The sequence below is a fragment of the Pyrus communis genome, chromosome 14 (genome assembly GCF_041283825.1).
Source record: "Pyrus communis isolate YQ-2024b chromosome 14, ASM4128382v1, whole genome shotgun sequence".
Taxonomy (NCBI): Eukaryota; Viridiplantae; Streptophyta; class Magnoliopsida; order Rosales; family Rosaceae; genus Pyrus; species Pyrus communis.
The window spans coordinates 20,012,159-20,031,094 of record NC_142578.1 but is presented as its reverse complement, the minus strand read 5'-3'; the positions used below and the strand labels follow the sequence as shown (position 1 = coordinate 20,031,094).

Here is an 18,936-nt window from a genome sequence, read left to right as displayed (position 1 = left end):
AATGACTATCCATTTTGTATTTAAAGCACCCATGTGTCCTCAACCCCAAGCCCCAAGTCTTCTGTCACCATTGACAGGGCTATTCATTTTGTATTGAAAGCACCCATGTCTCCTCAACCCCAAACCCTAAGTCTTTATGTCATCATAATGGGGGGATGATTTGATAGCATTTAGCTTTAGTTTAAAAAAAAAAAATTAGTTTTTGAAAAACTGAAAACTTGTTTCCAAAACTCAAGAAAGTAGTTTTTATTTTTTTGGTTTTTAGATTAATTTTTATTGAAAATGAAAATAATTATCAAATAAGTTTTTTAATTCTGAGTTTAAAAAAAAATAAAAATAAAACTGAAAACGAAATAGTTATCAAATGACTCGAAATGACATATTTACTTTAAAAGAATAGGAAGTAGAATTAATTTGATTCTAACTTTCATGTGGTTACTAAAATATGCTCATCAAGACCATTCTATTTTATAACTTTTTTTGTGTTTATTATCATATAGAAAAATCGAAAGCAGTATGGGTTCTACCTTAAATTCCGTAATCTCATATTCCCTTTCTTTGTTTCTCTTCCCTAATTCATGACTATTCTAGCCTTTGCATTTAAATGAAAGAAGTATAATAAGCTTATCAAACCTTGTAATTTCTTGAATGCTCTCCATATTTGTTGCCTATTAATATTATGACAAACCTTAACTATTTCAGTAAATTAAAGAGATGGATAAGATAAAATTGAAAATGTGCTCTATATATTACCGTATTACCATACGATCCATACCCATGTTCCATCCTTCATAATAAGAGAGAACGTGTTTTGTGTGTAGCTAGGGCAAGGCCAATCTTGAGCGTAGCTGGAGTAGGTGAGAACCTGTAATTTTTTTTAATTATATTATATTATATATATATATATATATAAATTAATGCTAGTTGCATGGTTGTTTTCTGAATGCATGAGTTGCTTTTAGTATTTTGTTAACCATATCAGTTATAGTTGTCTCTACAGAAAGAAGTTTTTCAAAATCAAAGTTGATCAAATCTGTCACAAGAAATATTGAATGAGTTAGTTATTTTATCAATTGAAAAAGAATTGGTTGAACAAGTTATGTAAGCTTAATTAGTACATCTGTATCTAAAAACGTGAGACATGCAACATTTAAATAATATATGTATATTTTTCTTTTTTTTATATTAATTTTTAATGATATTTGATGTAAAAACGAATTTTTTCATATTTTTAATGAATTCATTTTCACACATCAATGTACAAAGGGTCAGGGGGTTAAAGAACTCTGGACCCCATTTCGAAGGCTCTTATAAATGTAAGCAGGATATTTCTAGAGTTTGCAGTGAGCATTGAGCAGTACTGTAAAAATGGCAGAGGGGTCGAGTGATTATTATGGAGATCAGCGGCTGAAAGAGAATAATAATAGTGGATCAGCTGCAGGTGCAGGAAAGTACTTGGTGTGGGAAGATATAACGGCGGCGGCGGCGAACTTGAAAAATGGTGCAACGTCGAGAAACTTGCTAAATGGGATTAGTGGCTACGCTGAACCTGACCGGATGATGGCACTCATGGGTCCTTCTGGCTCTGGAAAATCAACCTTACTTGATGCCTTGGCTGGTATATATATTCATACATCTCTCTCTCTCTCTCTCTCTCTCGATGACAAAATCCGAAAATATTGTTTTGTCGTAAAAAATGATGTTATTTGGCTAGGCATGCACATATGTTATAGAGTCCGACTTGTCTCGTCTTTCCTTTCAAAACAGCCCGTCTTATTGCATACCAAAATGCTTGTTTGAGCTGCTGCTTCAGAAAAAAGAGAACTAAGAAATTATTCTACATCAGTCAGTTAGGTTAAACAAAAACAATACTAAACCATGGCCAGTTGTGAACTTCATGAGTAATCTAAAAATCTTGAGTAATCGATGTTTTTGCATGGAATCCAAACTAATGATGTTTCATATTGATATTTCACTTTTATGAATTTCATTTATCAAAGTGAAATATAATACAAACAAACCTTTTTATCAAAATAATTACCAGTTTTTCTAACATGTGCTATACAAATTAGCTAAGGCAATGTGCTGTCACCGGAACAAAGTCTGATTTTTCTTCCTTGTACCTTGAGTTAAACTAAAATATCATTTGAATTTTCCTGACCTGTGATACACACAAGTTGACTAAGGCAATATGCTCATTTTTACAATCAAGTTTAAATGTTCTTCTTTGTAACTCAAATTAGATTGAAATATCACATGAATAAGGTCATTACAAGCCTCTATTTAGCAAGATTTTTCAGTGTTTTCAGAACACAGAGCGGCACACCATTTGTCACAAGGCTCTGTTGGTTGATTTGGTAATGCACCAAATATAGTACATATAACACAAAGCAAAAACCAAATCAATTTTATAATTTTAGAGAGGTTATTATTAATTGAGGTGTCATTAAAAATATATTATTATTTATTGACGCACACTTAATGAATATTGTACTTCCTAAATAGGATTCTTTGGGTGACAAGGATTTTATTTCTTGCACATATATACTTGCAAATTCACAGATGTGACATCAACTCTAAAAACTAAAGTATTGTTCCAAATAAGTTTAGACAAATATTTTAGTTTATCTTAAACTTTCATCTGTGATATTGCATGTTTTTGTATTGATTGATAATTATTACTATGTGGAGGCGTGTTTCCTTAAGATGGGACTAAGAAAAATTATAATTATTACAATATGAAGTTTATTCTTATACATAACACGTCCCAAGTTGAGATCAATTTTTTCTATGACTTTAAAGAGGTTTTATTGTATCAAACTTCGTGGATCATCATTGGTGATCCGGTCTCGCCTAATTTGTCAGTACACTAAGCTGATTCAACTTTTTTAATTGGGGGTCGAACTCAACTTTTAAGCCGGGTCAGGTCTGCTCTTAATCCATGCAGATAATTAATTATATGCCCAGAAGTTTGAACGGATTGCAATATTCTCTAAAAAAATTCTCATATGCCTGTGATGTTTCCCTTGGATATTATCAGGGAGGCTTCCGGCAAATGTCAAAGTGTCTGGGGATGTAGTACTGAATGGGAACAAAATAAGCAGAAACTGCACAGATATTGTAAGTATAACATTATGTTGACTTAATAAATTGTTTTAGTCGTCTACGAGAGGTCAACTTAGGACATCTTCCAAGAAAATAGAGACTGACTTTCACTAGATCAAATGAACACACGACCTGCACATTTTGTTCTTATAATTATATGAATTAAACAACCAATAATGCGTGTTAACTTTATCGTGCATGCAATATTTCAGTCATATGTAACTCAAGAAGATGTTTTCCTGGGATCACTTACAGTCAGAGAAACCCTAACATATTCAGCTCATATAAGGCTCCCGTGTAAAATGAATAAAGAGGAGAAGAATAAGGTGGTAGAAAACACTATCACAAAAATGGGGCTTCAAGATTGCGCCGGAAGCAACATCGGAAATTGGCATTTGAGAGGCTTAAGTAATGGAGAAAAGAGGAGACTCAGCATATGTATTGAAATACTTACACAACCTCATGTATTGTTGCTTGATGAACCCACCAGTGGCCTTGACAGCAGTTCTTCTTTCTTTGTAATATGGGCTTTGAGAAACATTGCTTGTGACGGAAGAATAGTCATTTGCTCTATTCACCAACCTAGTATCGATGTCTTCAATCTCTTCAATGATCTGCTCCTCTTAGCGGGAGGTGAAACTGTTTATTTTGGAGAAGCAAAGATGGCCGTAAAGGTAAAAAATATTGGTTATTTTGGAGAACCAAAATATGGTCTTATTCTGAACCCTATTGTTTCCTTCGTAAGATATTGATCGACATTTGCATGATTTGGTGAACAAATTTCTTGGCTCTAGAATTCTTGCTTGCTAATGTTCTTACAATATTCTTATATTTCAGTTCTTTACTGACGCCGGATTTCCTTGTCCAACACAAAAAAATCCTCCAGACCACTTCCTTCGATGCATTAGTTCAGACTTTGACAAAGTTCTAGCAGCTCTTATGCTATCTCAAAGAATCAATTGTGTATGTGCACCCTTTTTTTCTTTTTCTTTAAAGAGGTTTAATTATTGTAAGTTAAGATTTTTTTGTTATTTTCTTGGCAGGCATCTACATACTCCTTAATTTCCCAAAAGAACTTGACAACAGATGAGATCAAAGGAAAGCTAATCAATGCGTACAAGTCGTCTGCATTTTCAACAGACGCAAGAAAAAGGATCCGAGAAATCTTGCTCACTGTATGCATGCACTTAACTCTAACTAATTAGAAGAATAGCAGCCCTGCTCAGAAAATATATAGAAGTTAATTACTGGACTACTGTAGGAACGTGCAGTTTTTTGTTGTTGTGTGAATCGATGAACTGATTTTAGGAGTGTTTTTATGTTTTAATCTGAGTAAAACTCAAGCTTATATTGCCGAGTTATTTGTTTAAGCGTAATTAGGATTATTAGGTCTCATAAGGCTTAGTGAGTGACAAGTGTCTTAATCTCATCAAAGTATAGGATCGATGGCTGAGATTAGAACTTGAATTGTATCACTCTCTCTCCTCTCTAACTATTATATTTTGTCATGTACTGAGCTCACAAGTCAGCACGTTGGTTCAATGAAATTAGATTGCAGTCACATTCTCTGTGATCTTTAAATTCTCTCTCTCTTCTTCGAATTTCTTTGAACATTTCTGAGTAGTTTCATCATTCCTTTCTTCATCATTCTTATATAAACATCATCAGAATCTGAATTTAACATTTCTTATACCTGGTATTACTATCACGTGCAATCATTTCTCTTCTGAGTCATAAGTGAAAAAACGTAGATTGCACCTATTCACTCATACTTACTAATTCCTGACCATGTCTAACCACTCTTAACATTGCAGGAAAGACCTGCAGAACCATCAAACAAGGGAAGTAGTGCCAAATGGTGGAAGCAGCTATGCACATTGATCAGTCGATCTTCAATAAACATGTCTAGAGATATTGGGTACTACTGGTTAAGGAGTGTGTTCTACATACTAATTGCAGTGAGTGCTGGCTCTTTCTTCTTCCACATTGGAACAAACAATCAAGCAATTGTGGCAAGAGGAAAGTGTGACGGTTTCATATATGGCCTCATGATTTGCCTGTCTATTGGAGGCATACCCTTTGTTATTGAAGAATTAAAGGTAGTGACTGATGAATTCTTATCGAAACTAGTAAAAGTTGTGACATGTTTTCTTGCCAGACGAATTTGTCATATGTTAATTAGACTGTGAATTTGGAATGTTAATAATGTGAGTTCTACTGTCTGACGACATAAATCTAGTAAGAGAGCATTACTCAGTAAAAGTTTATCCTGTCCTTTTAAAATTCTTGTGCATGCGCAGGTATTTAGACAGGAAAGACTTGGTGGGCATTACGGGGAAGCTTTGTTTGTGCTTTCCAACTTCCTCTCCTCGCTCCCCTTCGTGGTTGCCATGGCTTTCTCTTCTGGAACAATACTATACAACATGGTCAAATTTCACTCAGGATTCTCCCATTACTTGTATTTTTGCATCAATCTTTTCTGCTGCATTGCTGTCACGGAAGGAACGGCATTGATTGTGGCTGCAGTGGTTCCAAACCTCTTGATGGGCATTGGAGCTGCAGCTGGCATAACTGTAAGCCATACCTCAATTCTCCCAGTCATAAAATCATAACAAGTTCTAGATAATGCTAGAGAAATCACATTTTACGGACGCGCAATACTAAAGATATTAATTACTTTCTCTTGGATCGGATATTCCTATCCGAGTTGCACACCTACTGGTACTGCACAACGTGATCCCTTTAGTACTATTCCATTGTAACTTGTACAACCATCTAACATGTTTTGTAAACATAGGTATTTATGATGATGCCATCTCTTCTTTTCCGGAGGCTGGTTGACCTTCCAAAAATCTTTTGGCGATACCCAATGTCATACCTCAGCTACGCAGCATGGTCAATACAGGTACGAAGTATTAAATTTTTCAGAAATGCCACGGTTGCTCGTGCACGTGAATGATTCCTAACAGTTCATGCATGTACATCCCGCATCCCATTAACGATCTGAAACCGCTCACGGGTGCATGGGCAACTAAACTTAACAAAATCCTAAATCTTTTCCAAATGCATCTTAATTACAGGGTCAGTATAAGAATGACATGATTGGGCTGGAATTTGACCCTCTGGTGGCTGGAGATCCAAAGTTGAAAGGTGAGGATGTACTCCTTCACTTGTATGGGATAAGCCCTGATGTTTCCAAATGGTGGGACTTGGCTGCTTTGGCATGCTTGTTACTTTGTGTACGGATCATCTTTTACTTGGTGCTCAAGTACAAAGAAAGAGCCTCATTGTGTATACAGAGACTTTATTCCAAAGCAACATTCCAACACCATCCCAAAAGCGATTCATTGAAGAAGGAGCAATTTGTCTCCAATTCCAAGAGACACCGAACCCTAAATTCGTTATCTTCTCAAGAGGGTCTTGGATCACCACTTCCATAGTTTGATTGTGTCGTTTTATTTTGGATAGTGGCTTTCAACCCCGTTTCTCTTTTTTTACTCATTCTCTTGTTTCAATCTCTTGATTCTCCTTTAATTTACTCAACTCAAGATTCAAACGACAACAAAATGTAAGGAGTATGAGGAGAAAAAAAAAGTGCAAGAATCACTTCTCTTTCTTTTGTTTGCTTTTGTTTATTATGTGAACATCAAAATGACGATATCGTGAAATAAGACGACAAATATTTGCCAAAGGAACATTTTTGCATTGAAATTTTGAAAGATGGAGTTCGGGGGAGTTTATACTTTTGTATATCGGTAAGAAAGAAAATGTAGACGATGCTAAACCCTACTAAGCTTACAAAATGATGGAAATACAAGATCGGAAAATCAAATTCCATAACGAAGCATTGGCAACTCTGCATGTATGGTAATCTGCAAAGTCGTTGATCAATACATGATAAATAGTGTGTAAAATGAAGCCATCAGTGAACTAGCATGTTTGGGAAAAACAAAATTGAACCACAAAATGAGGATATCGGGTAAACAAGAATCTTGAATCTTCTCATTTATTTGCTCGAATAAATTGTCTATACTCGCTCTTCATCATTTTAACTCCCGATACAGTTCTACAAACAAGCATAGCAAAATTAGCGCCATGAAGATCCAACAACCTTGTAGATGTAAGTTATATGTCGCGAATAGATCACAGAAAAGTGAAAATTTTCCCAATATGTTATCTGTGAAGTTAGGAAATAATGGAGAGCATAATATAAAAGAAAAGGAATTAGTCCTGGTTAGTTTATGGATTTTATGATCATATAGAAAAGAAAAGAAAAGTAATATCTGTTGAGAATCGTGATATGTGATGAGCATGGCAGCAGGTTCATTGCTGCTTAAGCGATATAAAAGATTGGGTTGTAGATGATGCACAATGTTTGTCACCGTATTTTCGGGTTAAATTTTACTAGGGTAAAGGGATGTATGATCAAAATGTTCACCTGCAATTGGGAACTACGTATGCAATCGAATTCTGTACCTATTTCGGTATCTTCATCTAAATTTGCATTTAAATCCGCGTTTATTTCGACACCGGCTTGAAAATTAGCATCAATATATACACACACACACACACACACAACACATATATACACACATATATTGAATAAATTTTTTGTAGAGACGGATTAGGCGAGATTAGCTCTTCATCAACTGTCGTGTGCGAAGCACCAACCCTCTCCGAAGGAATATATATACATACATATATATATATATATATGTATGTATTTATGTATGTATGTGTATGTATTAGTTTTTTCCCTTCTTGACAAACACGCAACGGCATAATGTAGTGTAATTAGGATGAGGCTGACAAGCTGTTGGAATTAGCAATTTGTATATTTGTATGTTACATCATAAGGTTTTGTAGCAGGAAAATGTTGAGATATCACATTTTTGTATCACATTGGTTATCATATTGTAAAACCTTTTATTCTGTGTGAATGGTTTTCATTAAGGAAAAGAGAAATAGGTACAAGAGACTTATACAGAAACATGGATCAAGCAAGATCTTGAAATTAATGCCTAGACAAGCTATTTCGTGAGTTAGACTCATATATGAATGAAAAGCAATCAAAGATAACTGTACAGTAACCAAGGAGATGGACTCCTTAAATCAAGAGACAGACAGACTTGCTTTACTCAACACATATGATGTGGTAAATGATGTGTACTTGAAACGTCAATTAATAAATTCATCACATTGGCTAATGATTGTATGAATCACTTGTCACATCATGTTGTACACCAATTATAATTTCTTTCCTCGTATTTACTAGGTTTTTTTTCCAAACTATTATTTAATTACTATGTTTTTTATTCCTTTTCTGCTTATTTATTGTTCATATTTATTCCTGTACTTCGATCTTTATAAATAAATCCTGCATCCAATTTGTAAGTATGAATTACGTTTTAGTATGATGTAGTTTTTCCACGTTATGTAATTATCTTAACATTTTGTAGCATTTTTCTTTGTCTTGGTTAATAAGATATAAGAGTTTAAAATTAGTTTTTTCTTCTTTTCCTGTTTTTGGATTTGTTGACAACGGAAAGCTCCTAGAAACTATTGTTTGTCCCTTTAAGAAAAATAATGGTGTAGCTACCCTTTTGGCTATGTTTTCCTTGAAGATTATTGTTTGTTGTTTTAAAAAGCTAACTCGGCCTCAAACAATTAACAAAACATATTCTAACAAAACATATTCTAACAGAACTGGTTTAGATACGTATTGCTTAAAAGTCAACATGTATACCAAGTGAATTCTATATGTTTTTTCTTTGGAGGTATATCAATATCCACGTAAAGTTAGAGAATTTTTTTTTAACCCATATAATCTTATTATACACCCAATTTACTATATGCACGCATATTAGTTTTTTTAAGCTATCAGTATCTATTTGAATTCAAATTTACTATCTAAACTACCTCAAAAACCCAATTTAATATATATGTAAATTTATCTTTGCACCCATCTAAAAGAATCCAAAATCAATATTTTCTCTCCTTTCAACTGGTTTGTTGTCTTTCCTTTCAATTTTTCATGATTTAATAGAAATAGAAGTCAAAATTGAAATTAATAAGAATTGGTGAGAATTAATTTATCATTTGAGTTTATAGGAGAATGGCAAAAGGACGTTGCCAACACCAAAACACTTGGCCTTGATGGAGTCTCCATCACACCGTCTACAGGGTTGTTCTCAATAAATCTCAAGTTGCCTTACGTTGTTCAAACTTGTTTTTGATGGAGTCTCCATTACCCTTTACAACATTAATCAAAGTACGCGCGCGCGAGCACACATACATACATATAAAAAATAAAAAAAGAAAAAAAAAACCCAAACGAACAAACGAACAAAAAGAAAAAGGACTACTTGTTTTATCCAAAGTCTTCCAGTTCGTTAGTTTTTGATACATAGGAGAATAATAAGAAAATGTAAATAGACCAAAAAACATCGACAGATATTTTCAAAGAAAGAAAAATCTCAACACAGGAGAAGAATAGAGCGTAAAAGAAAGATTGCGTGACAGTAAGCGTTTGATTATTGTGTGTTGGTTTTTTTTTATAAGTCTTAGTTTTATTGTTAATTTCATCTTGAACTTGATGATAAATATACACTAGAGTAAAAATGATAATTCACATCAAAATTTAAGTTGAATGTAGAGTGAAATTTATGAGTTCAAATAAAAATTTTCCTAAATTATTTGGCACGATAGCCGATCAGTCTATTACATAAACTTCCTGTGAAATAAGGGTATTTAATTTTTTGGATATGTAGAAGCGAACGGGTTTTTGAGAGCCGGACTTACGTTGTTTGTAGATTTGCATGTACGGTGGGTACAGGACGAAGTCGAGGTTTTAACTTGTCAAATTTCGATAGAGATAATATTTCAATTCTTTATAAAGACATGCAAGATTATATAATTTTTTTTAACGTGAGACAACCCTTCACACCATACTGCATCCTCAGTGGGGACACACAAACTAAACACAGAAAGTATATGAGGTTGTTGATATTTTTCTATGTATGACAACTTACTCTAAAATTAATAAGAAAGTTAATATTCGATTTTAAAACTAATCAGCAAGATAAAAACTAAATCAACACCCCACATCCTTACACGTATTATGTTACCACGTGAATGCGTGATCAAGCACATGCACCCGACCTTTTCACGACGGTATATTCAAATAGAAAAACTAACCCTGTGGTTGGTGAGGGACTTTTGAGGAAAAAGCCAGCAACAAATTTCAAAATGTTTTATTATTATTATTATTTTTTTTTTGAACAAAAAAATAGAGAAAATTTGATTACGGTCAAGTCAAGAAAGGCCAGCGCCCAACTATACCAAGAACCTTTCCTAATTGTTCAAATGCCCTGAATTCTTCAACCTCCCCCACTCCTTAGAAGAGTGCGTGGGTCATACTCTCCCATGACAAGTTAAGATGTTAGTTTCTTGTAAAATACACATATAAACCACAATAATCTGTTTTCATATCTGTAAAACGGAGCATCTTACAACATTTCTCCTTAATTTCACTTGCAAAACTTTGCTGAATTCCATTGTCACATCCATAAAAATCATTACCAAATCGTTTTGCATTCGAATCTATACTTTTATCAAAGAAATATTTGTCTATAAATCTTAATAAAATGCTCGAATAAGTCCTCTGTATATGCTCTTACCGTTATTATTTCATAGTTATGAGTAGGATGATACTTGTAACCAACATATCTGAAATTTCTTCTTCATATTTTAACCTTGAACATATATATACTCAAAGTCTTTAAAAGAATGGATCTCCATTTTTTTTAAAGGTGGGGATTAGATGTGGGCCCACACCACAACGAACTTCAACGATCTGAACTGTTTATTTTTCAAGTTACACCTCAGAGATTATCCCTACAAAATATTAGTTAAACTTGAAATGTTTGAGACATCTAATTGAGTTTAAAGAAATTGACCAACATTATATTCTAATAAACATTGAAATTTCATCGTGACAATTAAATAGGCAAATAGTTTGGATTGAATTGAATTTTTGTAAGGATGATATATGAATTGAAACTTACAAAATAAACAGTTCGGATCGTTCAAGTTCGATGTGAAATGGATCTCACAACTAATCCCCATTTTTCAGAAAAAATGGAGATCCCTTCCCTTGAAGGGCATATGTAAATATACCTCCTCCTAGGTGCACATTATGAGAAACAAGTACAAATAATAAACATTTGGTCTTTTTGCAAGTGATAAAGGAGAAGGTGATATCAAATTTAGGACTTCGAGTTAAATGAAAATTTTTAATCAACTGAGCTATAAATCATATGTAGTGTCTAACTAGCTTCTTAGAAATGTGAAGTGTACACATCGGTTAGAGTCACCTCATCAGCCGCACACACTTTTGCAGTTGATCAATTTATTGCCAAATGACTAGAGCGTGTTCTATACGAGCTTAATCTGTGAATGTTAATAACTTGAAGAAATTGAGACATGAAAAAACAGAAAGTCAAAAACGTCACTTCCTTCGTAGAAAAAGCCCCGAAAAAAGCATTAGATGATTGCGGAAGAAATCCAAAGAACGAAAGAAAATATGGATAGAGGAATTAGCACGTTAAATAAAGAATGTGGAAACTTAGCTATTCTAGAAAGTACAGCACACGTAAAAAGGACCTTAAACAAACCCTTGCTAGCTTGTTAGAGAGGAGTGATCCAAAAGTCAAAACACTCTCATGCACCCACGTCGACTCATCTTGACCGTTCAAAAACGATTAAGGTCATCACAAAAATGTTATTGGATATAATATTTTTTTCTTATAAAAGTTTATGAGTATGATATTTAATCAATTATGATCAAGTGATTGAGTGGCTTGGTTGCAGACGCACTGGATGTGAGACGTTTGTTTGTGGTTGGAGGAATATTCCATGTCAATCACATCTATTTGATAACAAGTTTAATCGAACACAGATATACATCAGTTTATAAAACGATGTGGCAATAAGTATAGTACAAAACCATCTATGTTTAAACGAATTATGTTTCTCACTTAACCATTAAAATTTTGACAGCATTAATCAAATGGTTAAAACAATATCTAATTGAGTTGATTTTTTGTACAGTTAGTCTTTAAAATGTGGTCCAAAAATTAGACAGCTCTGATCATTAAGCAACATTATAAGATAAAGAAAGCGGACAATACGTTTAGTTCAAATAAGAAGGTTTACTATTTTATTCTTGTACAAATAAGTGTTGATTACTTTATGGAATATATCAAGAGTGCACAAGTGTGGCAAGATAATGGTATCACTTAGTGCTTAGTGAAATATATTAAACTGAGAATGCAGATGTTGGGTAAGATAATGGTTTGTGTCTTTAATCAAACGGTCAAAAGCAATAATCATTAAACCCTTTATCCCTAGCCGTCCAAAATGGTGATGAAAGTTTGATCATAATCAAGATCGGGAGGTTGACATCTTAAGATCCTAATGATTTAAGTATGCCAAGTGCATATATAGTACGCATAATACTATGAATAAGTCATATATATTACGTGTGTGTATATATAAAAAAAAATTTTGGTCGGAACATATATATAATATTATATAATCGAATGTGACGCACATGTCATGAATTTTACAGAGTATATAAGGAGGGGGTAGGCTTGGCAGAGACATTTTAACCATTTCTTTCTATAACTTTGCATAGAGAAGGGGAGGGAAAACCTTGCATTTCTCATGAACTCTGGAGTTGTGTTGGGTTTCTACTGTTGGGGTTGGGAGTTCTTAACTGCCCTTCTTCTCTTTTCTGCTTAATTATCATCCTTAATCTTCTTCTTAATCCTTATTTTAATTATCCTCTTCTGTTCTTCTAGCTCGATCTCTTTATCTCTTTCTTAGTTTCCATTATTAGATATTAAGTAATGGAGGGTGTGTGTGATGATCAGAAGCGTTTGTTGGAATATGTGAGGAAGTCAAGCCCACCACCTTTCTTGTTGAAGACCTACATGCTGGTGGAGGATCCGGCGACGGACGATGTGATATCCTGGAACGACGATGGGTCGGCGTTCGTGGTGTGGCAGACGGCGGAATTTGCCCGGGATCTCCTCCCAACACTCTTCAAGCATAGTAACTTCTCTAGCTTTGTCAGGCAGCTAAATACTTATGTACGTATAAACTTATTAACCCACATACTATGTGTTAGATTTATTTTTGGAATCATAAATATCTTAGATTAAAAAGGAAATTATTAACTTTAACTTTATTTGATTCATGCTAAAAAATAAAATAAAATAAAATTCTAATCAGGAACAAATTCTTGCACTTTACCATTTTATATGTTCTTCATCATCATCATCACATCATCATGACAAAAAGAAAAGAAAAAATGAAATTGAGAAAATAAATATAACAACAATAAATGAAAAGTCCATTTGGCCAAGTTGACCAAGTTTTCTTAAATATGATTTCTCTAGTCAAACTTTTTGGGTTAGTATGAAAGGGTCTACTGGTCCTGTCTCACCTAACTTCTATAATTTTTTATTTGTTATTTGATGGACCAACCAACTTAAATTAATATGATTTTTGTAAACAAAACATATTTGTTTATTTTTATTTTTAACAAATAATATTTTCTAAATTAAAAAAGAAAATGAGCTAAGTTTCATATTGGATTAAATATAATAATATAGTTCAAATTAAATTTTGATGAAGATCGAATTCAACATTTTTCACTTACAAATAAAAAAAAATATAACTAAATCGTAATACTAATCAGAGCATATTTGTGTTGAGTCTAAACTCTAAACTCTGAACTTTCAAACGTTCCAAAACATGAAATTGACATATTTCATGAGCTTTAATTTCATTGGAGTCCACTAAGTCGTAAAGAATGATAAATTAATATGGACTCAATAGTATGACAGGGGCCTGTCATAAAAAGAAAAAATGAACTTTGATTAACACATTTTTTTACTTTTTGCACTCATTATATTAATTTTTCTCCTAGAATTTTTTCTTTTATTTGTTTAATCCAAAGAGTAAGAAGAAACAAGAATGTGGGGGTGAAAAAACAGGTGCAGAAATTATTTTTTTTCTTTATACGTTTTTTTTTTGTTGAATATTTATAATAAAACTTTTAATTATCTCTTTCAATTTTGGAAAGAAAATGTAACTAAACAAAAAGTTAGAAAGAATCTCTCCAATTATGCTCTTTACTTTTAAATGCAATTTTAACTAAAAAAAAAAAAGAAAGGAAAACTATCTTAGAGTCTCTAGAGAATATTACTCTAACCACACTCTATAGTTTAGAGAATCATGAGAGCATTTTTCAATCATGCTTCTATTTTTAAGTTAAACAGTAGTTAAAACGACTAGAAAGTTATCTAAGGAGCTCTTTATAAAATAATTACTCCAACAATAGTCTTTAGGAATAATGACCATAAGTTAAAGAAAAGAATCTTCAATTATGTTCTCTATTTTCCGTTGAATAAAAACTAAAATGACAAGAAAGTTATCGTATAAGCTTTTATGTGAAATTTATACTGGAAGGATATTCTAATTTAGTGAAAAATAATTAATTACTATAAGCAATAGAAATAAAGTTTGTATTTATATAATACTACAAAAAGTAGGGATACAAAATAATGAGCTAACAGGAGCCTCTTTTTAATTTAACTAGCAACCTCCACCCATGCTATGCATGTGCTCTTGCATTAGATAATTGATAAGGAGAAGTAGAGAGTAAGAGAATGTCACATCCTAGTCCGCATAGCAAGATATTGTCCTCTTTGGATCACACCCTCACGGTTTTGTATTTGGACTTCCACCCAAAATGTGTCTCACTATAGGGAGGTGGGCATGTACATATAAGGCGCATCACCTCCCCTTCCCCGGGCAATGTGGGATCTTGCAATCCACTCCTCTTAAGGGCCTGATGCCCTCGCCGGCACACTTCCGGGCGGGGAGTGGCTCTGATACCAAATTGTCACATCCTAGTCCGCATAGCAAGATATTATCCGTTTTGGGCCACGCCCTCACGATTTTGTTCTTGGGCTTCCACCAAAACGCGTCTCATTATAGGGAGGTGGGCATATACATATAAGGCATATCATTTCCCCTCCCCCAGGTGATGTGGGATCTTACAAAGAAAGTAGAAGTAAATAAAATTACAATAATGCCCATGAATTTTAGAACAAATTTTAAAATTATTTGGCATTTAAATGCTCTAATATTCATTGAACTCTCTTTTAGTTCACAGAGAAGATTCTCTTAATATATAGTATAGGTTAATTTATAATAAAAATATTTAAAATAAAAATTACAATTTGGGACACTCATTTTTTGACACACAATTTGTAGGCACACTATGTAGTTTTTTTTAATGATCTAAACCGTCTATATTTCAATTCATCACTCATAGATCATTCTTGCAAAATTAATTAGATAAATCCAAAACCATTAGGATATTCATTTGTAGTACAGAAAGGACGAACATGGTTGCGCAAAGAAACACTAAAATGACTATCATGCTCATATAGTTTCATATTTAGTAGACAGTATCTTTAAATGAATGCCCAAAAAATAGACTAGGATTGTTGAAATACATTACATCTCTACCAAATTTATCAAAAAATGCGTGCCCCCCAATCCTAAACCATAAATATATATATATATATATATATATATATATAAATTAATCCTAAAAAAATAATTAAAGACAAACATGGGTCTTCGACTCTTATATATATATATATATATATATATATATATATATATGTTGTCACTACAAGAAAAGTTTGACAATAGCAACCGAAAGTCGTTGCACATAATGATGTGGATAGATCAATGGCTAATAGCAAGGGAATTATGTATGGACGTAGTGTGTGTGTGTGTATATAATGAACTCTTACAATGATTTGGTATATAACCCTCGTGTAATCAAATGCCATGCGTATATACAGGGATTTCGCAAAGTTGCCACAAACAGGTGGGAGTTCTGCAACGACAAGTTCCGAAAGGGCGAAAAGGATCAGCTTTGTGACATCCGTAGAAGAAAAGCATGGGCCACCAAGCAACAGCCGATCAACAATGCAGTAACCCAACAAGCTGGAGCAGCTGTACTACTACCAAATGAGTTTGATGAAGACCAAAGGTCCTCCTCAACTTCATCATCATCCGAGTTCAGCTCTCTCGTCGACGAAAACAAAAGGCTGAAGCAGGAGAACGGGGTTTTGAGCTCGGAGCTGACGAGCATGAAACGGAAGTGCAAGGAGCTTCTTGACTTGGTGGCAAAGTATGGAGACTCGGCTGAGAAAGAGGAGGAAGATAATGAAAGAGTGCTAAAGTTGTTTGGAGTGAGATTGGAGGTTACTGGAGAGAGGGAGAGGAAGAGAAAGAGAGCTGAAATTAGTGCAACCGCAAACGTTTTACTATCTCAAGCATGCAAATAAAAAAAAGCGTCGTCCATTTATTTGTCTAGAAAAATAAAGTGGCTTAGGTAGACTAATTAAATTACTATAAGTATAAATTATTCATGTATGAAACGTCTGTAAATTCTTATATATGCAGTGCTAGAACCAAGGGGAATAAAAGAGGTATCAGACTTGTAAACTGGTGTAACATATTTGAAATGTTTCCATTTATTTAAATTGAACATTTTCTTTAATCCCTTCACGTAGTGTTTGTTTATTGTTTATGCATGTGAAACGAATTAGTTTATCCTACAGTTTTACGTCCTCCCCACTAATACACTATGAATATCTGGTTTGAGGTTTGAAACGTAATTTAGAAGGATTGTGATTTTGCATAAACTAAATTCATTTGTCAGTTCACAAATAAAAAACTCATTGGGTTCATTGTTTGGACTGAAAATAAAGATTATTCGCCAACTTATTTATTTATTTCAATTACAAAGCTTTGGATCTTTAATTTTGAAGATTAATAAACAGTGGTAGATTTTAATAGAGAGAGAGCGATGACTAATGAGTGCAATCCGAAAGCTAACATTTTTACCATCAAATCAATGGCACAAAAAAAATCAAACCCATCTCCCAAATCTTCAGTTCAATTGAAATACAGAACTCATCCAACAGAATAAAGACGCATATCAAATGTGTTAGACAAGAGCTGGAGGCTAGAGGTAAAATCTTGCTCCTCAAAACAATGATATAGCCTATTATATTTTTTTAGGATTCTAACTGTTAAGTGGATCCTATATTGCCGAAGGTTTAGGCTGAGGTTAGTTTGTCTCACAAGATGCCTAGACTTCAATTTAACTAGATAAATTTTGTTTGACTATAAGTTTTTTCATTTTTGAGGCAAGATTAATTATCAATTTGCCTAGGCCATAAGGCTACCATTACTCTAAAGTATTACCACTTCGTGTTCTAAATTTCATCGCCAATTTTCTCCTTCGTTTTACTAATCACAATCATATAGTCTTTAATCTGATAGCTGAAGGATTTTCTATGAATTCATATTTTCTCAAATAGACATGCAGAGGTAGAGGCTGGGGAGGTGGTGGTGTGAAAGGGACGGAGGATGGGGATATGGTGGCAATGGGGTAACAAGGGTGCCGATGAGAAAATGTTTTTCTTTTGTGTTTTAATATTTAAAAAAAAAATACCACTTAGTACTAAGATCTAGTGGTATTCCTCTTCACTTATAAGTGAGAGGTCTCAAATTCGATTCTCGCCAAAAGCAAATTTGAACCACATTATTGCTAACCCATTGTGAGCCTAACCCCAACCCCTCCCTCTTAGTGTAGATAATATGGTTTGTTCAAAAATTAAAAATAAAAATAAAATTATCTAGATAAGTCACACTGAAAATAATGTATATGAAAATTTAGGGCTAGAAATTTTTCCCAAAAATCCCAAACCAAACCAAAAAAATCCCGATCCCATACCGAAAAATTCCCAAACCGATCGATAATACCAAAATATTTGGGATCATACCGAACCGATCCCGAACCTTTTGGTACAGGATTGGGATTACATATTCAATGGTTCGGGAATCCCAAACAAACCGAAAATATATATGTATATATATTTTGGTTGCATGCCTGTTGAATGTTGAATTTAAGTAATTTGAGAGTAGACTATATTAGAAATAGAAATATGAAATTAAGTAGTTTGGACCTTTGGAACGTCAATTTGACTTGGTAAGAATGATTTGGTATTTCAATAGGTAAGAAATTTCAAATTGGTAATAGGTAAAAAGCCTAAAGTTCAATTGATATGAAATTGGGCAACAAAATTGGAAGCCAAATCCCAAATTTTAGTCCACAACCCAAGAATCTCAAATTTACGACCAAAAGCCCAAAAGCCTAAAACCCAAAACGAAATCCCGATCTATCCCGAAATACTAAAAATATTTTCGGAATCTCGAAAATTGGGAATACCGAAACTTTGGCTCAAGATTGGTCTTCAAATTCACATCCCGAAAATTTTTGATTTGGAATTCGGGATCTCATACCGAACCACTCCTATGAAAATTCACTAAAATCTATAAACAAAAGTCTATACCTAACTTCAAAATCCATATATGAGGTATGGATTCTACAAATCTTATAAAATCCACCACTTTAGAAATTAGATTTGAAAACCCTCCTAAATCTTAATTTCACAACACACCACTTAGTTTATGGTCGGAAACTATTAAGGTATTCTTATGGAACAAGAAGTTTTTAAATTGATAACACAGTGGTGTCAAAATTTGACGAAGTCTGGACTGGGTTCAACACATATTGCACAAGCGTTGCTTTAGATCTCGATGCCACGAGATGACTCGAGAGAATAGGCATGTTACTATTGGAGGCGGGCAACATACACTGTTTTTGTT

General features: G+C 33.6%; 2 protein-coding genes across 2 annotated transcripts; both read left to right on the top strand.

The window, feature by feature from the left end:
• Positions 1–1,236: 1,236 nt before the first annotated feature.
• Positions 1,237–6,793, top strand: LOC137712090 (ABC transporter G family member 15-like). Its single transcript, XM_068451235.2, has 9 exons — positions 1,237–1,618; positions 3,041–3,120; positions 3,318–3,779; positions 3,943–4,068; positions 4,149–4,280; positions 4,920–5,204; positions 5,406–5,678; positions 5,903–6,010; positions 6,186–6,793. Exons 1-9 carry the CDS (start codon positions 1,369–1,371, stop codon positions 6,543–6,545), a joined length of 2,076 nt encoding a protein of 691 aa, XP_068307336.2. The 5' UTR covers positions 1,237–1,368; the 3' UTR covers positions 6,546–6,793.
• A 5,976-nt stretch (positions 6,794–12,769) lies between these two features.
• On the top strand, positions 12,770–16,759 carry LOC137713359 (heat stress transcription factor B-3). The gene is made up of 2 exons (XM_068452649.2): positions 12,770–13,259; positions 16,056–16,759. Exons 1-2 carry the CDS (start codon positions 13,017–13,019, stop codon positions 16,542–16,544), a joined length of 732 nt encoding a protein of 243 aa, XP_068308750.2. The 5' UTR covers positions 12,770–13,016; the 3' UTR covers positions 16,545–16,759.
• The last annotated feature ends 2,177 nt before the right edge of the window (positions 16,760–18,936 follow it).